The sequence below is a fragment of the Peromyscus leucopus genome, chromosome 22, assembly GCF_004664715.2.
Source record: "Peromyscus leucopus breed LL Stock chromosome 22, UCI_PerLeu_2.1, whole genome shotgun sequence".
Taxonomy (NCBI): Eukaryota; Metazoa; Chordata; class Mammalia; order Rodentia; family Cricetidae; genus Peromyscus; species Peromyscus leucopus.
Genome location: NC_051081.1, coordinates 35,276,043 through 35,301,670, shown reverse-complemented (window position 1 = coordinate 35,301,670; position 25,628 = coordinate 35,276,043). Strand labels below are relative to the sequence as shown.

The 25,628-nt window shown below is 56.3% G+C and overlaps 1 protein-coding gene across 1 annotated transcript in view; it reads left to right on the top strand.

Annotated features, from left to right (window-relative positions):
- Otof (otoferlin) overlaps positions 1–25,356 on the top strand; it is a 106,941-nt gene extending 81,585 nt beyond the window's left edge. Inside the window, exons 12-47 of the mRNA XM_037198077.1 lie at positions 1,504–1,663; positions 2,906–3,092; positions 3,247–3,433; positions 5,338–5,561; positions 5,973–6,081; positions 6,925–7,105; positions 7,210–7,330; positions 7,815–7,915; positions 8,021–8,111; positions 8,241–8,357; positions 8,646–8,798; positions 9,102–9,291; positions 9,415–9,539; positions 10,177–10,311; positions 10,795–10,956; positions 11,130–11,249; positions 12,302–12,463; positions 12,586–12,748; positions 13,272–13,402; positions 14,506–14,535; positions 14,859–14,993; positions 15,374–15,440; positions 16,865–16,995; positions 17,101–17,235; positions 17,454–17,591; positions 17,898–18,025; positions 18,146–18,316; positions 18,864–19,024; positions 19,682–19,824; positions 20,122–20,210; positions 21,709–21,807; positions 21,939–22,180; positions 22,799–22,977; positions 23,095–23,195; positions 23,607–23,813; positions 25,145–25,356. Of these exons, the coding sequence (XP_037053972.1) occupies positions 1,504–1,663; positions 2,906–3,092; positions 3,247–3,433; positions 5,338–5,561; positions 5,973–6,081; positions 6,925–7,105; positions 7,210–7,330; positions 7,815–7,915; positions 8,021–8,111; positions 8,241–8,357; positions 8,646–8,798; positions 9,102–9,291; positions 9,415–9,539; positions 10,177–10,311; positions 10,795–10,956; positions 11,130–11,249; positions 12,302–12,463; positions 12,586–12,748; positions 13,272–13,402; positions 14,506–14,535; positions 14,859–14,993; positions 15,374–15,440; positions 16,865–16,995; positions 17,101–17,235; positions 17,454–17,591; positions 17,898–18,025; positions 18,146–18,316; positions 18,864–19,024; positions 19,682–19,824; positions 20,122–20,210; positions 21,709–21,807; positions 21,939–22,180; positions 22,799–22,977; positions 23,095–23,195; positions 23,607–23,787 (4,949 nt within the window). The 3' untranslated portion in view covers positions 23,788–23,813; positions 25,145–25,356. The remainder of the gene's footprint in view (positions 1–1,503; positions 1,664–2,905; positions 3,093–3,246; positions 3,434–5,337; positions 5,562–5,972; positions 6,082–6,924; positions 7,106–7,209; positions 7,331–7,814; positions 7,916–8,020; positions 8,112–8,240; positions 8,358–8,645; positions 8,799–9,101; positions 9,292–9,414; positions 9,540–10,176; positions 10,312–10,794; positions 10,957–11,129; positions 11,250–12,301; positions 12,464–12,585; positions 12,749–13,271; positions 13,403–14,505; positions 14,536–14,858; positions 14,994–15,373; positions 15,441–16,864; positions 16,996–17,100; positions 17,236–17,453; positions 17,592–17,897; positions 18,026–18,145; positions 18,317–18,863; positions 19,025–19,681; positions 19,825–20,121; positions 20,211–21,708; positions 21,808–21,938; positions 22,181–22,798; positions 22,978–23,094; positions 23,196–23,606; positions 23,814–25,144) is intronic.
- The last annotated feature ends 272 nt before the right edge of the window (positions 25,357–25,628 follow it).

The window sequence follows — 25,628 nt, the reverse complement described above, 5'->3', positions numbered from 1 at the left end:
TGTCTCTAAAATCCAAAAAGAGAGAGACAGAGACAGACAAAGACTAAGCTGGCCTCAAACTCACAGAGATCCGCCAGGTGGTTGTGGTTTGGTTTTTTTTTTTTTTTTTTTAAGATTTATTTATTTATTATGTACACAGAAGAGGGCACCAGATCTCATTACAGGTGGTTGTGAGCCACCATGTGGGTGCTGGGGATTGAACTCAGGACCTCTGGAAGAGCAGTTAGTGCTCTTAACCGCTGAGCCATCTCTCCAGCCCTCCGGTGGAGATCTTAATATGCACCCCTGGTGACTGAGTTCTGGTTGAGGAAATGCTGCTGTTACAGAGGAGGTTGGTAGGTTCAGACACTGGGCCAGACACATTCCGGCGGGTCTAACTTCCCGATCCGTATAGACGCCGTTGTTCCCGTCTGACTGTAAGGAAACAGACTCTTCAAACTTCAATCCCTAGTTCAAAACTACCAGGGTGGCAGATAGGCCTTCCTGGGGAAAAGCACAGCTTTTCCATGAGGGTAACCCATTCCCAGACTTGCTGCTCCTGCGGAGTCTGCCTCTGAGCCTGGTGCCCTCACAGAGGCATGGCATGCCTGACCACACAAGTGCAGGAACTTGCTCGCTGCTGCCCTCTGCCGGAGATGGGTTGTGGTCACAGAGGGCCAGAGCGGCGGGCCTTTTTATAGCCTTTCCTCCTCAACCTCAATCTTTAGGAAGATTGAGGCAGATCTTCCTAAAATGCCTCCTTGGTTGACACTTGTCCTGTGTCCTGGGGACACGGGGGAGGCACACTACTAATCTCTGTTTCCGTCTAAACATGGAGACAGGCAGTGAATAGATGTACAGTGAGGTGGGGGACATGGACCCGGGGCCCTGAGAGTACCCAGGGGTCAGAGCCCATCCTCTGAAGTAGTCAGAGGAGGCTGCATGGAAGAGGAGACCCTTGGACAAAATGAGTAGTTTTCCGGCTAAACGGGGCGGGGCGGGGGGGGGGAACATTTGGAACAGACACGGCGGCCTCGAGTCTGGCTGGATGTGGGCTCAAGAAGCAATTAGCCCTTTGCCTGGACAGCCCTGGGGTGGTGGAACCAAGAAGGAAGAGAGTATCAGGACTCCCTTGCCAAACCTTTGGGCTTCACCTCAAGACACAGCAGAACTCAGAAGGGCCGGAAGGGGAACAGGATAAGGAGCCTCTATTTTAGTAAAACCTGTCCGGCAGCTATGTGGGAGTAACTGTATGTAGCAGGGAGCATGGGGGAGACCGCAAACTCAGAAACGGACTTGGAAGCCATTTGGAGTCCTGAACTATGCTCCTGGGTGGGGTGCTCCCCAATCCTCTAGCCACAGAGGCCCTCTGTCTTCATCGGGTGGATGCAAGGAGAGCTGTGGCCCCAAGTCTCCTGGGCCCGCCGCTGCCGCAGCCTTGAACTTGCAAGGTCTAGCAGGCATGTCCCATGGCCTGGCTTGGGATGGGGATGACAGGTGCGATACCCCTCCTCACCACTGCAGAACACCAGTTCCATCACAAGTGGGCCATCCTCTCGGACCCCGATGACATCTCTGCCGGCCTGAAGGGCTACGTCAAGTGTGATGTCGCTGTGGTGGGCAAGGGAGACAACATCAAGACACCCCACAAGGCCAACGAGACAGACGAGGATGACATTGAGGGGTGAGGCCCCCCATCTTCCCTAGAGACCTGCACACAACCCCTCCTCCCCCCCCCAAAAAAAAACTCCTGAAATGGCCTGAACCCAGAGTTCCTGCCATGACCCCCTTTCTTCCATGATCCCCCCCCCCCCCCGCGCACGCGCGCGCCCCTGCCAGTCTCCCCTCCAGGGCCCAGAGCGGTGTGGCCGCTGGGGTTAATAGAGGGCAGTGCTTTGACATCCAGACTTCCAATGGAGAAAGCTGCTGGAAGCAAGTGATGCTGGCAACTAGGAGGTTCTACCAGTGCCAGGGCCCAAGGGTTCCAGTGCCATGTACGCAGGACAGCAGCAAGATGACATGCAGTGTGCCAATCTCAGGCAGCAGATGGTGGCTAAGAAATACTTCAGGACGTTGTCTGGACTCTCAAAATGTGCTGGGAGCCCGTGAGCCTGGTCTCCCATGGGCAGGGGGAGGAGACCAGCTCCGAGGAGGTTTTTGTCTTAGGGAGAAAGGTGGCACAGAGATTTGAAAGTTGACGCCATGATGAGTATCCTCTATAACAGTTTACAGAGTGCTCACACACTGTAGCCTATGTGTTGCTTTTCTGAGAAGCGGCTATTAATGGCATCGCCACCTTAATGCGGAAGAAACTGAATCTGGATGAGATGGGAAGCCTTTCCCAGAATCCTAAAAGTGGATAGGCACCATGAATTGGTGTCTTTAATCTGAGTCTGGGCCCTCTAAAGCTGTCCTTCACAGATTATGCCAGGCCCCAGGGGGATATCGCTGCTAAGATGGTGTGTGTGTGTGTGTGTGTGTGTGTGTGTGTGAGAGAGAGAGAGAGAGAGAGAGAGAGAGAGAGAAACATGTGCAAGCATGCCCTTGCTTGTCTGGTCTCCCTGACCCCCATCCTCTCCACCTGTCATACCCCTCATCTCCCCGACCCCCATCCTCTCCACCTGTCATACCCCTCATCTCCCTGACCCCCATCCTCTCCACCTGTCATACCCCTCATCTCCCGACCCCCATCCTCTCCACCTGTCATACCCCTCATCTCCCCGACCCCCATCCTCTCCACCTGTCATACCCCTCATCTCCCCCGACCCCCATCCTCTCCACCTGTCATACCCCTCATCTCCCCGACCCCCATCCTCTCTACCTGTCATACCCCCTTGCATAGCTCTCGGGCTAAGGACTTAAGATGCAAAGAGGATTCTCTAAGCCTGGTCCCATGGTGGATATGATGTGCCGCCTGTGCTCACAGGAACCTGCTGCTCCCCGAAGGCGTGCCCGCGGAACGTCAGTGGGCCCGGTTCTACGTGAAAATTTACCGAGCGGAGGGACTGCCCCGGATGAACACAAGCCTCATGGCCAACGTGAAGAAGGCCTTCATCGGCGAGAACAAGGACCTGGTAGACCCCTACGTGCAAGTCTTCTTCGCTGGCCAGAAGGTACCGAGGACGGAAATGCCGGAGGATTGGGATGGTGGGCTTCAAGTACAGGCGGTGGGTGGGAGGAAGAGGCAAAGCAGGAGAAGTCGGGAACCTCCAGCCGGGGAGGCATTCGCCAACTCGGCACACACTAGCCGTGACTTCGTCTCACCAGGGCAAAACATCGGTGCAGAAGAGCAGCTATGAGCCGCTGTGGAACGAGCAGGTCGTCTTTACAGATCTGTTCCCCCCACTCTGCAAACGCATGAAGGTGCAGATCCGAGACTCCGACAAGGTCAATGACGTGGCCATCGGCACCCACTTCATTGACCTGCGCAAGATTTCCAACGATGGGGACAAAGGTCAGCGGCAGAGCGTGGATGTATGGGGGGGAGGTGAGAATGGGGCATGATGGGAAGAGTGAATGAGGTCCCTTCCCTTTACACCACCCCCGGACCTCAGCCAGACAGAGCTTTTAAGGGTCTTATCTGTAGCTCCTCCCTGGAGGAAAGAAAGGACGCACTAACTCAAGACTGGTCGGAGCTGACTGGATTTAGCAATTAGCTATGTTGCCTTTCCACCTGTTTCCCACTGGCCAAATGAAAATAAGAACCGTCACACGTTACAGGGCACGCGCTCTGCATATATAATCTCCGAGTTTTCACTGGTAACTGGTGAGAACAGCGACACCCGTGGGGGTAAACCGTACCCCAGAATCCAGGAACAATGCCAGGCACAAGGACACAGTGAGACAAGATGCCACTCTTGTACCTCCTCATGCCCCCTGGGGGAATTGGAGAGACAGACATGATGTCAAATGACCAGGACAGCAGGCAGAGGAAACAGAAGGCCACAGTGCAGTTCCACATGCAGGAGAAACCCAGAAGGTGGCCGGAAGTACCTGCTCAGAGATGCGGGGCTTCTTCAGGGTGGGCAGGAGTAGAAGAGACCATGACCAAGGGTGCACCACCTACTGAACATACTGTAGCCACCCAAACGTGCACTTTACATGCCAAATTTTATAAGTGAATTGTATCTCAATTCTTTAATGCCATGTTTACAAAACAAAGAAAAAATTAAATATAAGAGCTGGGGAGATGGTTCATGAGGATCTAAGTTCAAGCCTCAGAATCTATTGTTAAAAAAAAAAAAAAAAAAAAAAAAAAAAAAAAAAAAAAAAGGCAGGACATGATGGCATGTGCTTGTAACCCCAGCGCTGAGGAGGCAGAAACGGGTGGATCTCTGGAGCTCCCTGAATCCCAACTAGCCTGGCCAACTTGTCAAGTTCCAGGTCATTGAGAAACCCTGTCTCAAAAACAAGAAGAAGAAAAAAGAACAGTGTTTGAGGAATGACATCAGAGACTGGCCTCCATGTGCACACAGCGCATCCATACACACACATCATACATGCACGCACGCACACACACATGCACACACACGTTTTGTTTGTTCATTTGTCTTGTATAGACCAGGCTGACCTTGAACTTAACAGATATCTGCCTGCTAGGATTAAAGGTGTGTGCCCACATTCAGATTCTGAGGGTGGGGGGAGAAAGAGAGAAAGAAAAGGAGAGAGAGAGAGAGAGAGAGAGAGAGAGAGAGAGAGAGAGAGAGAGAGAAAGAAAGAAAGAAAGAAAGAAAGAAAGAAAGAAAGAAAGAAAGAAAGAAAGAAAGAAAGAAAGAAAGAAAAGAAAGAGGAAGGAAAGACAAGACATAAGGACGAATTAGATTCACATAAGGCAAGATTTGTCGGATGAGGCCCAACAAATCCTAAGCCTGAGAGAAGTAGCTGGTGACAGAGAACGAGGCTGCTCTCCAGCCCCAGGTCCTGTTCAGCCCACCATGATCACAGCCCAGGGTGCTTCTCCCTGAAGGAGCGGAGGGCCCGTGAATACCCAAGAGAACACAGAGAGGAGGGAAGGTCTCCTAAGCAGGAGGGGCAGGATATGTGTACATCCTACACCCAGAAAGGAAACAAAAACAGGATCCATGCTGTGGCGTGCAGGAAGTGGCGCCTGGTCCAAAAGTGGTGCCTACAGCTGTGGGAAACAGGAGTCTGGCTTTCTCTCCCACACGCCTCACCAAGGCCCCTGCAGAGAATAAGACACCAGAAGGCACACTATACAGGCACGAAAAAGAAAGCTGCCCCATACCTGCCTGGGACCCAATAGCCTTGAGCTCAGTACCCAGCAGGCCACAAAGATCCCTGCATCCTGAGTGAGCCCTGGATGCGACAGAGTCTTTCTCCCTCCCTTCACGGCCGCAGGCTTCCTGCCCACGCTCGGCCCAGCCTGGGTGAACATGTATGGCTCCACACGCAACTACACACTGCTGGACGAACACCAGGACCTGAACGAGGGCCTGGGGGAGGGTGTGTCCTTCCGCGCCCGCCTCATGCTGGGACTGGCTGTGGAGATCCTGGACACCTCCAACCCAGAGCTCACCAGCTCCACGGAGGTGCAGGTGGAACAGGCCACGCCTGTCTCGGAGGTGAGGGCAAGCCTGTGCTGCGGCACGATCCCTCACTGGGTCCTCTCCTCAACCGGCCAGCCGAGTTCTGGTTTTTCCCTCTTGTTGGCCTGTCAACTCAGAGGCCCTCATCTGGTCCTTTTGCAAGCCCTCAGTCCTCACTTACTGTTGGCCTGTGCTCTACCCAGAGATCCCGTTAGAGCCGCCAACAACCAAGAGGGTGCCCCCAGGGCATCCTTGTGTCTACAGAGCTAGCCATCCTCTCAAGGACAACTAGGCTGGGGGCTTGAGTCCAGACTTCCTACCCCCCAAAGCTGAATAGGACACACCCCAACTATCAGCCGAGAGCCTTTCTGTGACATTAGGAACCTGACCCAGGCCTGTTACCCCACTAAAGCTCAATGTAGATTTATTTTAACTGCTCCCCCACAGAGCTGCACAGGAAGAATGGAAGAATTTTTTTTATTTGGAGCCTTCCTGGAAGCCTCGATGATTGACCGGAAAAACGGGGACAAACCAATTACCTTTGAAGTGACCATTGGTGAGTGCTGCTGGGATCATGCGGAGGGTTTCAGGTTCGGGGTTGTCACCGTTGACCCCACGCCCTAGGCTACAAAGAATGGGTGTCTTAGGGTTTCTGTTGCTGTGACAAAATGCCATGACCATAATAAAGCAAGCTGGTGAGGAAAGGGTTTATTTGGCTTACACTGCCACATTGCTGTTCCTACTGAAGCAAGTCGGGACAGGAACTCAAACAGGGCAGGAACCTGGAGGCAGGAGCTGATGCAGAGGCCATGGAGGGGTGCTGCTTACTGGCTTGCTCCCCATGGCTTGCTCAGCCTGCCTTCTTATAGAACCCAGGGCCACCAGCCCAGGGATGGCCCCACCCACCATGAGCTGGGCCCTCCCCCATTGATCACTAAATGAGAAAATGCCTTACAGCTGGATCTCAAGGTAGCATTTTGTCAGCGGAGGCTCCTTCCTCTGATGGCTCTAGCTTCTGTCAAGTTGACACATAAAACCAGCCAGGACAGTGGACAACGCTGATGTGTCTCCCCGACTGTCCTCAGATGCCCATGAAGCTTATCTGGTTCTTGAAAGTGTACTTGACTATAAGAGAGGTCAACCATCACTCCACCAAAGATCCAGACTGGGACTAGAACATTATAAGAAAGAAGGGGGACTCCCCCGACCCCCCACAGTAGAGGAGAGGAGAAATCCAGGCTATGTTCTGAGTTGGGCACAGCTATCATCAGAGCTCTCCCTTAGGGGTGACATGGGACCTTTCTCTGGATGGTGTCTGGGCCCTTTACCTCTCCAAGAGACATACATGGACTGGATGGAGGGTGGGATGTAGGCCTCTTACAAGCCACTCCTTGTCTAGGAAACTATGGCAATGAAGTCGATGGCATGTCACGGCCCCCGCGGCCTCGGCCCAGGAAGGAGCCTGGGGATGAAGAAGAAGTCGATCTGATCCAGAACTCCAGTGACGATGAGGGTGACGAAGGGGGGGACCTGGCCTCAGTGTCTTCCACCCCACCTATGCGGCCCCAGATCACAGACAGGTGGGCTGGTCGCTCACCCGGCCTCCAGCGGCGGCCTTGGCCCTCACCTCCCAGGGCCCTAGACTGCAACGTCCCTGACCCCCCCCCCTTGCATCCCACACCAGGAACTACTTTCACCTGCCCTATCTGGAACGCAAACCCTGCATCTACATCAAGAGCTGGTGGCCTGACCAGCGCCGCCGCCTCTACAATGCCAACATCATGGACCACATAGCCGATAAGCTGGTCAGGGCCAGGCGGGGGTGGTGGGATCTGGAATTGTGGGCATGTGTGAGGGCCTCACCTATAAAACACAGGCTGTCTATCCAGAGGCTGTCTTGAAATAGAGAAAGGGGAACCCCCCCCCGCAACAGGATCCCAGAGCTCCGGAGTAGAGTCTAAGGGTCTGACCCTCTAGGTCTGGGCTCTCAGAGGCAGCTGGGAATGCTTCAAGTCTGCCCAGGGCCTCTCTCCAGCCCGGGGTCCTGCTCAGCCCACCATGGTCCCAGCCCAGGATACTTCTTCCTGGAGGAGCTGAGGACCCATGAGTAACCAAGAGTCCCTAATGTCTAAAACAGGCCCTGGGAACTTGGCTCCTTCATAATACATATGGAACGCCACGCCCCACACACACACTCATTACTAGGTTCCTCTTTCCTGGGTGAATGGGACGGACATCTGGGATGAGGAGGGCTGGGGCCCAGAGTGCACTTGAAACCCGGGTTCACAGGAAGAAGGTCTGAATGACGTGCAGGAGATGATCAAAACGGAGAAGTCCTACCCGGAGCGCCGCCTGCGGGGTGTGCTAGAGGAACTGAGCTGTGGCTGCCAGTGAGAGCGTGGATGGAGAGGGCAGGGTGAGACAGTGGGCCCTACAGCCAGGTCAGGGCAGAGGAGACTAAGCCCTGGGTCTTCCCCACCCCGGTCCCTCTACAGCCGCTACCTCTCCCTCTCGGACAAGGACCAGGGCCACTCGTCCCGCACCAGGCTGGACCGGGAGCGCCTCAAGTCCTGTATGAGGGAGCTGGTGAGTTACTGCTGGACCCCGCCCGGGATCAAGAAAGCCAATGAGCAGGGACATCTGTTCCTGATGTCACGGCTCAAGCTGTCACGGAATGCTGAGTGCCGCCTCCCACCTACACACTCTTCCCACCAGGAAAGCATGGGACAACAGGCCAAGAACCTGAGGGCTCAGGTGAAGCGGCACACTGTCCGGGACAAGCTGAGACTGTGCCAGAACTTCCTACAGAAGCTACGCTTCCTGGCAGACGAGGTGGGTGGCCGAGAGGACAGGGGCAGCCTAGAAAAGGGCTGGCCAGAAAGTCCACACCCTGGGCGGATCCCGTTGCTCAGATAGCCACTCTGGACAAGATGGAGCAAGTTCAGTGGGAGCAAAAGGAAAACCCAAGAATGAGGGTCTTTCCCCTCCAAGCCCCCCCCCCCCAGCTTCTCCTCAGCCAGGTTCCCGCTCTCCGGAGTGTGGTGCATCAGGCTCAGGGCACCATTATATACTGAGGCCGGGTCCCCCTGGCGTGTGCCCTTGGCTCTCTCTCTGCTGCAGCCCCAGCACAGCATTCCAGATGTGTTCATCTGGATGATGAGCAACAACAAACGCATCGCCTATGCCCGGGTGCCCTCCAAAGACCTGCTCTTCTCCATGGTGGAAGAGGAACGGGGCAAGGACTGTGCCAAAGTCAAGACCCTCTTCCTCAAGGTGCTGCAGGGGACTTGGGTGGGGTGAGGCGGGTTCCTGTGGAGGCTCCACCGAGTCTGGCAAGCCTAAGAGGAGGAGGTAGAGCCCTTAACTAGCAGGTGTTCAGAGGTCCGGAGCCCACCCGGCCCCATCTGTCCACCCTCTTAGTCTTTCACCCCTACATCTGTACAGTGAAGGGGTAGGCCCAACTTGGCCTAACCCTGCCTGAGGCTTCACCCCGGGCACTCCCCCCCCCGCCCCCGCCCCTTACCCTGTGAGCCCGGGAAGTTATCAGGCTCTTGGTGACCCCAAGCCTGCCCCTAGCTGCCAGGGAAGAGGGGCTTCGGCTCGGCAGGCTGGACGGTACAGGCCAAGCTGGAGCTCTACCTGTGGCTGGGCCTCAGTAAGCAGCGAAAGGACTTCCTGTGTGGCCTGCCCTGTGGCTTCGAGGAGGTCAAGGCCGCCCAAGGCCTGGGTCTGCACTCCTTTCCACCCATCAGCCTGGTCTACACCAGTGAGTGAGGACTCCTGGTCCTGGGTGGGCCACTCTCCCAGTTTGAACCCCCAGAGGGCCACGGGGCGGCGGGGAGGGCGGGGGGGGGCATAGGGCATTGGCTCAACCCGCTCTTCCCCACAGAGAAGCAGGCCTTCCAGCTCCGAGCCCACATGTATCAGGCCCGAAGCCTCTTTGCCGCTGACAGTAGTGGCCTCTCTGATCCCTTCGCCCGTGTCTTCTTCATCAACCAGAGCCAGTGCACCGAGGTAAGGACCTGAGGGGGAGGGGGCTCTGGAGAGGAGGGGGCGCTGGAGGGGAGGGGAGGGGCTCTGGAGAGGAGGGGGCGCTGGAGGGGAGGGGCTCTGGAGGGGAGGGGCTCTGGAGGGGAGGGACGCTGGAGGGGAGGGGAGGGGGCGCTGGAGGGGAGGGGCTCTGGAGGGGAGGGGGCTCTGGAGGGGAGGGACGCTGGAGGGGAGGGACGCTGGAGGGGAGGGGGCTCTAGAGGGGAGGGGCTCTGAAGGGGAAGGGATGCTGGAGGGGAGGGGCGCTGGAGGAGAGGGGCTCTGGAGGGGAGGGGCTCTGGAGGGGAGGGGGCGCTGGAGGGGTGCTGGCTGTGGGAGCACCAGGAGGCAGTACAACTGGTCTGCTACTTCCCCAGATCCTCGGAGGGAAACCCTTTAGGTAACCGGCTAGGCTAGTAAAAGCCACCGGCTTGGACTAGGGCTCCGCCCACAAAGCAAGATGACTTTGGTAGGGTACTAGGAACAGACTTCCTAGAATGCCTTGACTTTCAGATTTCTGGGAAAGTAGGAGAATCCAACACTCCTGCCTGCAGGGTACCCTGCCGCCCACGACGACGAATGGTGTCTGCCATTTGTCCTCCATCCTCTCTCCACGACGCAGGTTCTGAATGAGACACTGTGCCCCACTTGGGACCAGATGCTGGTATTCGACAACCTGGAGCTGTACGGAGAAGCTCATGAGCTACGCGACGATCCCCCCATCATTGTCATTGAGATCTACGACCAGGACACCATGGTAAGGGGGGGCACTGGCACCAGGGACCTCTAGCAGTCCCCTCCCCCTCCTTCCTCCCCTCCCCCACACACACTAAAGCCCTGTACCGCCCCTGCTCCTTAGCTGGATTTGTTGGGAAGCGGGCTGGTGACCAAGCTTTCCAGGTGCCTCCTGCCCACCCACAACCTGATCCTTTTCCAGTACCATGAGCCTCTCGGGGACTGGGAGCAAACCATGGTGTTTCCCACCTTCTGGAATAAACACACTGAGGCCGGTGTCTTCCAGAGATGTACCAGGGAGCCCTGTAGTCACAGTCCCACCCCACTGCCCACTCCAGGGCTCTGATCCCTACCTAGATTTATCACGCTCTGTAGCAGCCTCGCGTGGACGTTCTAGGGTAGGGCGGAAAGATCAGTCTGGATAGTACCCTTTCCAAGCGGGCCTAACTCTGCCTATAAGCCAACTCACTCTGTTGGGGTGCCCAATAGAGTTTTGTTGTGTTAGGGCAAAGCTGACTTCATGGGCCGGACCTTCGCCAAGCCCCTGGTGAAGATGGCAGATGAAGCATACTGCCCGCCTCGCTTCCCACCCCAGCTTGAGTACTACCAGATCTACCGAGGTAATGCCACCGCCGGAGACCTACTGGCCGCCTTCGAGCTGCTGCAGGTAGGTGGCGGAGCGGGGGGAGGGGGGGCTTGAAAGCTAGGGCTGGGAGAAAGATCTCGGGGGCCCCTGGGCTCTCTGGCCTGCCTATCCTTTCTGATCTCATGACACCAACTCATTGGGGATATGGCCCCTCTCCCTGGCCGGCCATTGTGATTTATAACTGCATTCCTCAGATTGGGCCATCAGGGAAGGCTGACCTGCCACCCATCAATGGCCCGGTAGACATGGACCGAGGACCCATCATGCCTGTGCCTGTGGGAATCCGGCCAGTGCTCAGCAAGTATCGAGTGGAGGTGTGTACCAGGATTTTTCTTTTGGGCCACCAACCAGCTCCCAAATCGTGACGAGGAGACTTCTTATTAGTTATGGATGCCTGGCCTAGCTTAGGCACATTTCTGGCTAGCTCTTTTAACTTAAATTAAGCTGTTTCTCATCTACCTTTTGCCTTGAGGCTTTTTATCTTCCTTTCCTTCTGTAGATCTTACTTTCGATGCTTCTTGTGTCTGGATGGTGGTAGCTGCCTGGCTTCTGGCCCTCGGGCATCTCTCCATCTCCCCCTCCCTCCTTCTCCCTCTTCTCTCCTCATTCTTCTCTAGCCTATTTTATTCTCTCTGCCCACCAGCCCCGCCTATCCTTTCTCCTGCCTAGCTATTGGCCGTTCAGCTCTTTATTAGACCAATCAGGTGCCTTAGGCAGGCAAGGTGAAACAGATGCAACACATCTTTACATCGTTAAACACACATCCTTACATTGTTAAACAAATGCAGCATAACCAAATGTAACACACCTTTACACAGTTAAATATTCCACAACATAAACAACTGTAACGCACCTTTACACAGTTAAAGTAATTTCCACAACAGAGGTGTGTGAGGATGCTGTGCACCTCCCTGCCCTGCCTGTGACCTTGTCCGAGTCACCTTGAGACTTTTGCCCCATGAAGCAGCTTGAGTGAACATTCCATGTGAGCCGTCAAGCTCCTGGTCCCCTAGCCACATTCTCCGTTTCAGAAAAGGACAGTGCGGGCTCAAGAGTGGAGGGTACTTGTCCAAGATCACTCCCCGGAGCCAGCATCACGGCACAGGCCCCCAGCCCAGGCTCTGATACACACCACCGTGCCCAGGGCCTTTCTCAGGCTGTTTCCATAGCGACCCTTACCCCAAAGGCCCTATAACCTCAGTCCTCTGAGGACACTCACCACGCGCAGCCTCCTGGCACTGTCCCTGCCCATGGCAATCTAGCTTCTCCTCACCTCCCACCTTGTTACTGATTCTCTCAGGTGGCCTTTCCCAGCCACCACTGGCTCCCTTCACAAAGCCACCTCCCCGCCCCTCACTGCTCCCAGGTGCTGTTCTGGGGCCTGAGGGACTTGAAGAGGGTGAACCTGGCCCAGGTGGACCGACCACGGGTGGACATCGAGTGTGCGGGGAAGGGGGTACAATCATCCCTGATCCACAATTACAAGAAGAACCCCAATTTCAACACCCTGGTCAAGTGGTTTGAAGTGGTGAGTATGGGAGGTGGTGGAACCGGGCAGGGCCAGGTCCAACCAGTGTGGCTTGCCTTAGCCAGCCTCCTCGGCCCCTTTCTCTGAGGCCGAGGTGGTAACGTGTTACCATCATCTCTCAGGACCTCCCAGAGAATGAGCTACTGCACCCACCCTTGAACATCCGCGTGGTAGACTGCCGGGCCTTTGGACGATACACCCTGGTGGGCTCCCATGCTGTCAGCTCGCTGCGGCGCTTCATCTACCGCCCCCCGGACCGCTCAGCCCCCAACTGGAACACCACAGGTAGGCCACCTCAAGACTGGGCCTGGCTCTACTCAGCTCCTAGGAGGACCCCATCTCACAGTGCGGCTCACGTATCCATCAGGGTTGACTCCAGGCCACCTCTATGGGGCAGCGTGGCAGCCTAGTGGGCGGGGGCAGGGTGGGTAGGCATCCTTGGGGCCAGAGAAGGCTGCACAGGCCCGCCCTTCAGTCTGAGGCCCGCAGCCAGTACTGGGCAGGCCCTCAAATGTCTGAGAACAGATGACCTCTTCTACCATGTGATGGAGGAGACCCGGGCCTTCCCTCGGGCGTCGCCTCCAGGCCTCACCTCAGTTCTCCTGTCTGGATGCACAAGGATCCACCCTTCTCTCCAGATCACTTCCCCTCCTCACGCCCATCTTGTTCTGATATCTACCCTGTCCCTCCTCTGCCCTGAGAAAGCTCCAGAATCTGCTGTACTCCGTTCTTCCTACCTTACGGCTTCTCACTGTGACTCTGCTCCTTCTCTGTTGTCTGTCTGTCTGTCTGTCGTCTCTCTGTCCAGTCAGGCTTCTCCGGGGCTACCACATGCTGTGCAATGGGGGCCCCACTTCTCGCCCCACAGGGGAGGTTGTAGTGAGCATGGAGCCCGAGGTGCCCGTCAAGAAGCTGGAGACCATGGTGAAGCTGGACGCGGTAAGGCGAGCGGCCACCCCACCCCCTTTACTGGCCGGGACACACATGCCCAGTTGGCACATTGGAGAGCCAGGCAGACCTGCCCAGAGAGCACAACCCTGACTTAACTCTCAAGTGTAGTTGTCAAGAGCCAACCTTGATTCACATGGCACTGCCTGGAAGGGAGCATTGCACACATGTGTGCGCACATGTGTGTATGAACAGACGGTATGTACAAGAGAAGTAGTACCAGAGGTGATGACCCGCAGTGTTTCATACTTCAGACATGATCCCCCCCCACCCCACCCCGGGCATTGGACTGCTTATGAGAGAGGTGTGTCCTGTACGGGGCCATTTTCCATGCCAAGTGATGCCCCGGGAGCCTGGGATAGGGAAAGATTTCCACAGGGAGGGGGCTATTCCTCTGGCTTTAGGACCAGGGGTGTCTACCTAGCAGAGGAAGGCCTGTAGGAGAGGTCAGGATGGGTCAGCCTGGAGCCAGCCTCCCTGAGGCCTAGTCTCTGCTCTGAGCCATGAAGGGGCTCCCTCCCGGCCCATTTTCAGCCTCCTGGGTCCCTACCTCACTCGATTCACACAGCCTGGGGTATTCCCTAGCTTCTGAGGCCTGGTCTAAACTGCTCTTGCCCTGACCTGGCCAGCGAGCAGAGTCAGGGCTGCCAATGGTCTCTAGAAAGGACAGCAGAAGGCAGTGGATCCTGGAGCTCTGGGTGGTGCCTGCCTGGAGAGCTTGCTGCCCAGGTGCTCAGGTTTGAATATTCTGCTGTCCAGCTTACCACCCCTTCCCCATACAGACTCATCATGATTCATAAAAAGCCCCCAGATGACTCCAAGGTACAGACAGCCAGGGATCTCGCAAGCCAGAGGGAACAGCGGAAGTAGCCTTGAATAGGCCCTTGGTCACCTTAGCAGGCAGCCTGCTCTTGGGAACGTGAAGCTTGCCTTGTGCTCAAGATCAGGGGACTCCCAGCAAAGAGAAAGCATTGGTTGCTGTGTGTGCCCTCGTGGCTCCTGACTTTTCTCACTTCCTGGGCTGGCCTACGGCCTGCCCCTTCAGTTTTTGGTGGCTAATCCTGTCCTGTCTCCTTGGTTCCTTCCCCCTACAGACTTCTGATGCTGTGGTCAAGGTGGATGTGGTAAGTGTGGGAGCTGTGCCAGGCCCCTAGGGCAAGAGAACCGTTCACTGATACCAGTGCCAGGTCAGAAGGTGGCCAACTTCATGGACCTAGCCATCCTTTCCTGAGTGCCAGCCCTGCCTTGACCTGCGGCTCACAGTGGCAGGCTGTGGTTCTTGTGGGGCCGTGGTATCCTCCTCCCCAAGGCCTTGCCTCCATGGCATTGGTGGCCCCACAGTACTATGGGGGATCAGATGGCCAGAGTGGGAAGGGATCATTCAGGGTCCCGGGAAAGGGTGGAAAGCAGGAGAGCCTATGGGACGGTCGCCCTGGCCAACCCCCAGGCTGAAGAGGAGAAGGAAAAGAAGAAGAAAAAAAAGAAAGGCGGCACATCGGATGAGGCAGAGGAGGAGGAACCGGATGAGAGCATGCTGGATTGGTGGTCCAAGTACTTTGCCTCCATCGACACCATGAAGGAGGTGAGGCCTGGGTTGGGCTGGAAGGAGGAACCGGGGCAGCAGGTGACCCACCTAGAAATCACATCCACCTCTCCAGCTCCTACCCTAACCCGAAGAACCCGCTCCTTGGAGTCTCCCTTCAGAACCCTCCCTCTTTGGGCTGGTAGATGGTTTGCCTTCCTGGCTTAGTCCCCTCTTGTCAGCCATGTGTCCCACAAAGACCTCTGGCATCTGCATGATGAGCCAAACATCATACTAGATGCTGTGGGGAGTCAAAGATAGGGTGCCATGAACAGCCCCAGGCTTGGGGACCGAATGCACACGTCAACAGAAGGTGAAAATGCCATTGGCCTCCGGGACAATAAGTGGAGAGTCAGAGATGCCTCTTCATGTTTTAGCAGCAACTTCGACAACATGAGGGCTCTGGAATTGACTTGGAAGAGAAGGAAGAAATGGATACCACTGAGGGTGAGCCCTGGACCCCTGGCATCCAGACCTCTGGATCCCTGCATCCACAACAATGTCTGCTGCTTCCCGGTTCTGGCCTGGGCTCCAAGGATCAAGCCAAGGACCTCTTCTACAGCGGTTTCCACTCTGATCAGTTCAGCAACCATAGCAGCAGGCAGACACCCAGAAACCATAGAGTATCTGAGCCGGAAGGGACCTCCTCGCTGGTGTCACCCATGGTTTTCAGTAATCTTTTCCATGGAACAACAGGAATGCTATTCTGGAGGAGAAAGGGGTTTCTGTGGTCAGATCTGTTTAGGAAATGCTGGTTTGAGCAGGTTCCTTTGTGTGCAAGATTTCTCAGAGCCTTTATGTTAGTATTGATTACACAGGTGTGTGTGTGGAGGTGTGTGTGTGAGCTCCAACATGCATGTGGAGCTCAGAGGATGACCTCAGCTGTCACTCACCTCCCACCTGGTTTGAAACAGGGCTCTCCCTGCCTCTATGTACATCAGGCTAGCTGGCCTGTGAGCTTCCAAGAATTCTCCAGGCTCTACCTCCCATTTCCCCCACAGAAGCTCTGGGTTTAGAGACACTTGTGCTGTGTACCCAGCCTTTACATGAATTCCCGGGGTTCACACTTAGGTCGTCGCACTTGCAAAGCATTTTTTACCCTCCGAGCCATCCCCTCAAGCACTGGTATCATCAGTTTTTCAAAGGAAGATGCTATATAAATGATTTCCTCTTTCCTTCTAAGCATGCCAATGGCACTTATGCCCCGAACCCCACGGGATGCAGCTTGGGAAATGCTAATAGGCAGCAACCTTGTTAATATATACCTAGAAAACGATGCCAGATGTGGTGGCGCACGCCTTTAATCCCAGCACTCGGGAGGCAGAGGCAGGTGGATCTCTGTGAGTTCGAGGCCAGCCTGGTCTACAAAGCGAGTTCTAGGACATATATATATATATACACAAAGGGGCAGGCACAGGGCCACACACAAGCCCCTGACTCCAGATCCAACTCCTTCTCCACTCACCTTGCCAAGAGCAGACAACAGTCTGTGTCCCTATCCCAGGCATGACCTGCTGTCTGCATCTCCTCGTGGAATGCATTGAGACTGTAACGTTGTTAGGCAGTGGTGGCACACACCTTTAATCCCAGTACTCAGGAGGCAGAGGCAGGGGGATCTCTGAGTTCAAGGCTAGCCTGGTCTACAGAGTGAGTTCCAGGACATCTAGGGCTACACAGAGAAACCCTGTCTCAAAAACAAACAAAAACAAAAAACAAAACAAACATAAAAAAAACAAGAGAATGGGAGAGAAAGACTCCAAGTTAAATGGAGAAGAGGTAGTGAAGCTGGGTCTTGATCTCAGGCCTGCCTGCTCTGGCCTGTTCCACACCACGCTGCCCTAACTAGGGCCTCCTTTTCTACTTTGGGCCAGGCCTGAAGGGGCCAATGAAGGGCAAGGAGAAGTCCAGGGCTGCAAAGGAGGAGAAAAAGAAGAAAAACCAGAGCCCTGGCCAGGGATCTGAGGCTCCTGAGAAGAAGAAAGCCAAGATCGACGAGCTTAAGGTGAATGTCTGGGAGCAGATCCTGCCTGGGTGCAGGGCAGAGGGGGGTGAGGGGGGCAGATGGGGCAGGCTGCTGGCACGAGGCCTGACCCCCTGGCCTGTCCAGGTGTACCCCAAAGAGCTAGAGTCAGAGTTTGACAACTTTGAGGACTGGCTACACACCTTCAACCTCTTGAGGGGCAAGACGGGGGATGACGAAGACGGCCCCACAGAGGAGGAACGCATCGTGGGTCGGTTCAAGGTCAGGCAAGGAGCATGGCCCAGTTGTGGATCCCCCCCACACACACACAACCTCATTTCTCTACATCTCTGCCACTGCCCTCTAGAACCCCTGCATCTTCCATGGTCCAGCAACTGGGGGTTAAGGCCTTGCCACGGTGTGGACCTAAGCTATTGGCTAGTTGGGCCTCTCCAGGGGAAGCTGCAGCCTTACACCCCCACCCCCACGCCTTGCTCCAGGGTTCCCTCTGTGTGTACAAAGTGCCACTCCCAGAGGACGTATCTCGAGAAGCTGGCTATGACCCCACCTATGGAATGTTCCAGGGCATCCCAAGCAATGATCCCATTAATGTGCTGGTCCGAGTCTATGTGGTCCGGGTAAGACTCCCTTCACACCCCCTCCCTAGGAGCCTCCCCACCCCCCGCCACCGCCCAAGGGCCTCCTGCTGGAGGGACTGAGGTAGCTTCGAGACATCAGAAGGACCCGCGGGGTCTAGTCCTCATCTTTCTAGAGAGGAAGTCCAGTCCCAGGGACAAGAAGCAGCAACTTCCCTAGAGCCGCCCAGTGAGACTTCTGTCTCCAACCCGACGCCCCTGCCCCCCCTTCTCAACATCGTCGTGGGACCCTCAGGAACAGGGCGAGGGTACCCAAGATTCTACTGAGGCAGCACTTACCCTGTGCAGGCCACAGACCTGCATCCGGCTGACATCAATGGCAAAGCTGACCCCTATATCGCCATCAAGCTAGGCAAGACTGACATCCGGGACAAGGAGAACTACATCTCCAAGCAGCTCAACCCCGTCTTTGGGAAGTAAGGCCTTGTGGTACCCTCTCTGCCCACCGTAGCCCCCAGTCCCGTCCCTACCTGTCAACCAATCTCAACCTGCAACCCCCCTCCTCGCCCCCCCCACCCCCCCACCCTGCCTGGCAGGTCCTTTGACATCGAGGCCTCCTTCCCGATGGAGTCCATGCTGACCGTGGCCGTGTATGACTGGGATCTGGTGGGCACCGATGATCTCATCGGAGAAACCAAGATTGACTTGGAAAACCGCTTCTACAGCAAGCACCGGGCCACCTGTGGTATCGCGCAGACCTATTCCATGTGCGAGGACAGAGCGGGACTGGTCACTGGGAGGGGGCTGGGGACCAGGCTGAGGGCAGGGAATGGGGAAGGGGGCAGGATGTCTGCTGCTCGGGAGCGATAATTTGGGAAGGTGAACATGCTGGGATTTCTGTTCTGGGTGATGCCTTCACCCTGCGAACTCTGAGCACAGCTTCAGGGACTGGGCCTGAATACTCCAAGACAGGGTAGGAAGGGGATTCCAGGACAACGGAGACAGAAGGGCACAGGACAGTGGGTAATTCATCTGAGAATCTAGGAAGGCCTCTGCCATTTACAGGCTGAGCGACCTGGTCAAGTCCCTTCCCTCTCTGGCTATCTGATACCTCACAAGAGTCCTTGAGGGATGATGGGGTGGTGGATGTCAGGGCCAAAGACAAGATAGAAGGGTCAGCCTCCAGCAGCGCCAGTGTCCTGGAGCCCCAGGAGGCCGTTGCTGACGGAGGCAATGGCCAGCTGCAGAGAACCGGCCAGAAAGAGCTGCCGCCTGGGATGACCCGACATCACGCCTGTGCGTCTCCTCCCACAGACACGGCTACAATATCTGGAGGGACCCCATGCAGCCCAGCCAGATCCTAACTCGTCTCTGCAAAGAAGGCAAGGTGGACGGCCCCCACTTTGGTCCCCACGGGAGAGTGAAGGTCTCCAACCGTGTCTTCACGGGGCCTTCAGAGATAGAGGATGAGAATGGTAAGGGGCGTCGAAAGCGGCTGACTGGCCCCCACCTCAGGGGCTTCAGAGGCCACCAGCGAGCCACACTTCTCCACGGGGGACTTCCAGACCTAGTGCACAATGTCCTTAAACTGAGTCCTGGTGACCCTCTGCTCCATACTCCAGAGCTCTCTCTATTCTGCCCAGCCGCTGCCCTGACACCCTCTCCTGTACCACACTTACTCACACAATGCCGTCTGTCTCTCACCTGTCCGTCCGTCCGTCTGTCTGTCTGTCTGTCTGTCTGTCTCTCTCTCTCGTTCATCCCCATGGGCCAGGAAAATGTCCCCTTCTCCAAATAAGCAAACTGAGACCCAGCAAGTTCCAGTGTGGTGACTTGCCCAAGGTCATGTATCTCTCCTGAGGCTGAGTAATGGCGTGGGCCTAGGTCTCTCTGGCTCAAAACCCCACCCCTACTCCCCCCCCACTCCTTTCCCGAAGCCTGGTAAGCCAAATTCATAGGAGGTCTGTCTGGGCTCTGTGGTGCAGCTGGACCCTTGGTCTTTCTCTTCTGTACCTGTCTCCCTAGCAATAAGATGTAGGTGAGGTTGACAGGTCAGGACTCGGAGCTTTGTGCTCCTAGGCTCCTGGCCCCAGCACAGGTCCCCCGGTCCTGAAGAGGCTGTGTCCCCACAGGTCAGAAGAAGCCCACAGATGAGCACGTGGCGCTGTCTGCTCTGAGGCACTGGGAGGACATCCCCCGCGTGGGCTGCCGCCTTGTACCGGAACACGTGGAGACCAGGCCGCTGCTCAACCCTGACAAGCCAGGCATCGAGCAGGTGATGCGCACAGGGCTGGGATCTGGGGTTAGAGATCCTCAACCTGGGATCGTAAGGGTAGAAACGGGGCTCGTGAGATTCCCTGTGTCCCCACTGTATTCCCACACGCCTCCCCACCAAGGCCAACTTGAATGGCAAGTGTGTGTTCTGAGAATCCCATCAGGGAGCTGGCTCCCCGAGAAGCTGTCACTGGCTATTGGTGACATTATAGGACATCCAATGGCATGCAGTTTTGGATAGGCCTAGAGAATAGAGAATAAGTCACTCAGACATCTGCCACACCCCTCTCTTCCTCAGGGTCGCCTGGAGCTGTGGGTGGATATGTTCCCCATGGACATGCCAGCCCCTGGGACGCCTCTAGACATCTCCCCCAGGAAACCCAAGAAGTGAGTTGCCTGGGATGGGCACTACCCCCTGACCCCACCTCATCTACTTCCCGCCACAGCCTAGACTTGCCCGAGGGTGGAAAGTAGCCTCCATCAGTCACTGTCTCTAGGGCCTCAGGTGTGGCCAGGTCCTTCTAGAGGAGACAGAAACCAACCTATGAGTCTTGGGGCCTGCTCTAGGTGGGGCAATACCTGCTCTGACCACAGTGAATGAGATGACCCACACCCCAGCACCCCCCTGCACATGCTGACCCCTCACAAAGACATGTCCTCTGCTCACACCTGCCTGCGCTCACACGGCTCTCTCCCATATGCGTTCCTAGAGACACACATCAGAGCCTGTTCCGAACCACCATCAATGCATTTTATCAGCTTTTCTTCCAGGTGACTGAGACACTGTAAACAAAGTGAATGCCTGGAAAAGGCCAGAGGTGGTGGGTGGAAAGGGACTCCCGTCTGGAGCTAAGCCGCCTGCCTCCCCTAGGTGGTCTTGGTCCTGGAACTCAGTGTCCCCCAATAAGGTGGCAGGATGGTCACTGTAGCTTGGACATCATCAGTTCTTGGATTTGGGGCCAACTGTCTGGGCATACAGAGCTGTCTGTTCTCTTGTTTTCAAGCCCTGATGGGGCCATCTTTCATTTCTTCCTTGATTTTCTTCTCTGGCAATCCTGGGGATTGAACCTCTGGGGATGGAACCCAAGGCCTCATGCAAGCTAGGCAAATACTCTACCACTGAGTTACAGTCCTAGCCCTTGTTCCTTGATGATCTTTAACCAGGGGTCGGGCCTGTATTTCCGTCTTGCTCCGGCCACAGCAAATAGTGCAGCCAGCCCCACCGGGAACAACCTTCCAGGCCTGTGCCTGTCGGCCTGCTGTTCCAGGCTTTACCACAAAGGGGTAACCCAGCCCAACAGACAGAGACTCCAGTGTCACGCCGTTCCAGAGAGCCACCTCCCACCCATGTTTAAGTGGGTGACTCAGCCTCACTCATGACAGTTGAAATGTAACGACCTCATTACAAGTAAAACACGCAAAGGGGAAGTCCTCTTTGAGGACAAGGACGTAAAGGAACCCAGAGTCCATGGGCTTCCACCTCAGGCCACTGGGCTTAACTAGGAATTTCTTAGAAACAGGGCAAAGCCCTGGCCCTCCCAGAGACGCACAGACAGCCTGTGCCCCCTGATCCACTGCAGCCGCCCCCAGGAGCCCACACACCTCTCCCTACCTCTCCCTACTTCCCATCCCTAGCTTTACTGCCCAACAGTGCTTAAGTGTCTGCTCCGGACTGATGGCTTCTCCCCTGTCTCAGCCTATGCTTGGCTGAGATCCAGGCCACCAGGGCCCTACTGGACAGAAACCCCTTCTAGTCTCCTCCCAGCCTACTCAAGTCCTCAGGGCTTCTCTTGCCAACATATCAAGAGCCCCCCCCCCATCTGGCCCCAGGACCTGGGACAAGCCCTACCCCAGGTTGCCGATGGGCCTCCCTGCTCCTGTCCAGGTATGAGCTGCGGGTCATCGTGTGGAACACAGATGAGGTGGTCCTAGAGGACGACGATTTCTTCACGGGAGAGAAGTCCAGTGACATTTTCGTGCGGGGGTGGGTGACTGTCATGGCCCTGGGAGAGGCTGAGTTGGGCATGCTCCTGAGAGAGATGGATAAGGGGGTTCTGGGGTGGGGTAAGGCCCCAGGGGTGTGGCCACAGAACTGGAGCAGGTGACTCCCAGCAGGTGGCTGAAGGGCCAACAGGAAGACAAGCAGGACACAGACGTCCACTACCACTCCCTCACTGGTGAGGGCAACTTCAACTGGAGATACCTGTTCCCCTTCGACTACCTGGCGGCTGAAGAGAAGATTGTTATGTCTAAGAAGGAGTCAATGTTCTCCTGGGATGAGACGGAATACAAGATCCCTGCTCGGCTCACCCTACAGATCTGGGATGCTGACCACTTCTCTGCTGACGACTTCCTGGGTACCGAGGCCTAGGGCCCAGAACGTAGGGGCAGGGGTGGGCAGGCTGAGTCCATGGGAGGGGAGTTCCACCTAGTCCCCAGAGTCAGAGATAGCACACAGGGATCTTGCCTCTCCAAGAATCTGCCCAGTTACTTCTTTTCGTTTGGTTTTTGGTTTTTTTTCAAAACAGGGTTTCTCTGCGTAGTTTTGGTGCCTGTCCTGGATCTTGCTCTGTAGACCAGGCTGGCCTCAAACTCAGAGATCGGCCTGCCTCTGCCTCCCAAGTGCTGGGATTAAAGGCGTGCGCCACCACTGCCCAGCCCCAGCTACTTTTTAGGGCCATAACTGGAGCAATCAGGAACTCTGGGTATACTAGGGAGGCAGGATAAATACTGGTGGAAGCCAGCAAGGATCCCTAAGGAGGCAGATTTCCCTGGGCCTCAGGGTACCAAGCTCTACCCGCATCTGCAAGCCTGGATTTGGTACAGCATGGTCAGTAGGTGGACAGCAGTCGGGATGAAGGTGGCTGGTGCCTAGAGACACTCTAAGCTAAGAGCCCCGGCAACGGAGTTCGGGTGGAAAGGAAGGAGGCAGGGCAGTCCCCGCCCACCCAAAACTGACTCTGATGTTGCCGCAGGGGCCATTGAGCTGGACCTGAACCGGTTCCCCAGGGGCGCGAAGACAGCCAAGCAGTGCACCATGGAGATGGCCACTGGGGAGGTGGATGTACCCCTGGTTTCCATCTTTAAACAGAAGCGCGTCAAAGGCTGGTGGCCCCTCCTGGCCCGAAATGAGAATGATGAGTTTGAGCTCACGGTGGGTACCGCTTCCTGCTCGGGTGTAGACCTACGCGGGCCAGGCTGGGCCAGGCTGGGATACAGAGGGTCTAGCACCATGGCCTAGACACTGGAACTCTTCTGTCCTTTCCTTCAGGGCAAAGTGGAGGCGGAGCTACACTTACTAACAGCAGAGGAGGCTGAGAAGAATCCGGTGGGCCTGGCCCGCAACGAACCTGACCCCCTAGAAAAACCCAAGTGAGTGTCTTACCTGCCTAGACTCCCGGACACACTACGTCATGGGAGGAGGGGGGCAGAAAAGAGGACCCAGACCCTTCTAGTCTTCTTGTCCCGACTCCTGGGCCACATCACAGGGGGAGCCCCTTCCTTCAACCCTGAAGTCTACCTCCCACCTCTGAACCAAAGGAAGAGCTGGCTGCAAAAGAATGCCTCCCTGACCACGCACCCCCCTCCCTAACTCCCAGTCCAGCAGTGATCTCGGTTCTTCCTAGTTTTTGACAAGGACAAATGGTGGCCAGATTCGGTGGCCCAACAGGTGTCAGACCCCCAGCCTGGTGCCGGTGGGCTTCCTCAGCGGAGGCCTCTTGCCAAGCCCGTTCCCGCCCCTGACTTCTCTCTGTGCTCCTCTGCTCTTCCCCAACGCCCCAGTCGGCCCGACACCAGCTTCATCTGGTTCCTGAACCCTCTCAAGTCTGCCCGCTACTTCCTGTGGCACACCTACCGCTGGCTGCTCCTCAAGTTCCTGCTGTTGCTCCTCTTCCTGCTGCTGTTCGCTCTGTTTCTCTACTCTCTGCCTGGCTACCTAGCCAAGAAGATCCTCGGGGCCTGAGCCCCGCCAGAGCCCTCCTGCACCCGGTACCTTCCTCCTTCCGCCTCCGGACAGGGGCTGGTCAACATGCGGGACACACTCGACGCACACAAGTTCGTATGTGTGCACACCGTGCACACGCATACAGAAGCACACTCATGCACATAAGCACGCACAGACGATCGATCGATCACAAGCACACGCTGGCGTCCACATAAACATGCATTGCAACTTTCAAACTTTGGGAAACCTCATCCCATTCTCAGAGCCACAAGTGGCTACTTTGTATTTTTATATCATTGAGGCCCAAGAGGAGAAATAGCTTGACCAAGATCACCTGGCTGTGCCTGGGCCTGTAACCCCAGCACGGCTGGGGGCAAACACAGGAGGATTTCTGGGACTTGTTGGCTGCCAAGTTCAGAGAGACCCTCGCTTAAGGAGAGTGATACAGCAGGACCCACTGTGGCCCCCTCTGGCCTCCATGCGTGTGCACAGGTGTGCCCACTGGCACACACACGTATATCCAGCACGTTGGTTTTATACTGTGACATTTTATGGAGCCTGCTGGTCTTGTGGCACACGTTGCGGACTGTAGAGGTTGACAAGGGGACCTTGGCAAGGCAACTCTGCAGAAGGCAGGGCCTGTTGGCACCCTGATGGTGGGCAGGCAGGAAAGGGTTGGGCAGGGCACTCCAGCCGCTTGAATGCTTGCTGTAGACATTCTCTGTTGGCTCATCAGAGAGGGGGAGTCTGAGGGCGAGGGGTGGGATGTAGCTCAGCTGTAGGAATGATTGCTCAGTAATGCAGAAAGCCTTGGGTTCAATGCCCAGCGATACATAAACCACGGGCAGCGATGCAGGCCTGTAATCCCAGCCCTCAGTAGAGGCAGGCAGATAAGCCAAAAGTCATCCCTGGCTACATAGTACAAGGCTAGCCTAGGATAACTGAGACCTTGTCCCGGAAGAAGGCAGGCAGGCAGGCAGGCAGGCAGGCTGAGCATTCTGATTTCCTGAGCCTATGGGGAGACAGGAGCCTGCATGATGGAATGCTAAGTACAAGATCTCAAGAACACCATGCATGGCCTGCAATGCCAAGTACCCTACGTCAGTTCTGGACTGCAAGCAATCAGGTTGAGACTGGGTGGGCGGACCCTGACAAAACTGCCTCCTAGGCTCAGGGCAGAGCTGCGGAGGGGGGGGGGGGCTGCAGAGGCCTCACAGAGAGGACATAGCTTAAAAGCTGGCAGGCTGATACTAGCTATGGGCTCCGCCCTGCCTCTAGCCCTCCCTCTGCCTGGAGAAGCACAGAGAGAGGAGCCCTGTGTGGGTGGCTCATGTCTGCCGTCTGACAGGCCCCTCCCACCTTCTCCCCACCCTAGCCGGCCTGACACAGCCTTCGTCTGGTTCCTGAACCCACTCAAGTCTATCAAGTACCTCATCTGCACCCGGTACAAGTGGCTGATCATCAAGATTGTGCTGGCCTTGCTGGGGCTGCTGATGCTGGGCCTCTTCCTCTACAGCCTCCCAGGCTACATGGTCAAGAAGCTCCTAGGGGCATGAAGCATCCCCTGCCCCGCCCACCCCGCCCCGCCCTCCCTCCAGGGGATGCTGCATTTGCCTTCCCTCGCCTGGACTCTCTCCCAACTCCCTGAGGACCCCTCCTACCCCTGCCAGCCTTGAGCAAGACACCTGCTTGCTGGGCTGCCGTCCCCACCCCACACCCAAACTGCCGCTTGCCTGGTCTTGCCCCAAGTCCTGCCTGGGGTTTGGAGCACAGCTGGCATCGGTGGCGTCCAAAAGCAGACACCTTCCAAGGTGTCGTGCTTCCTCTGCCCGACTCCAAGAGTGACAGCGGCCCAACCC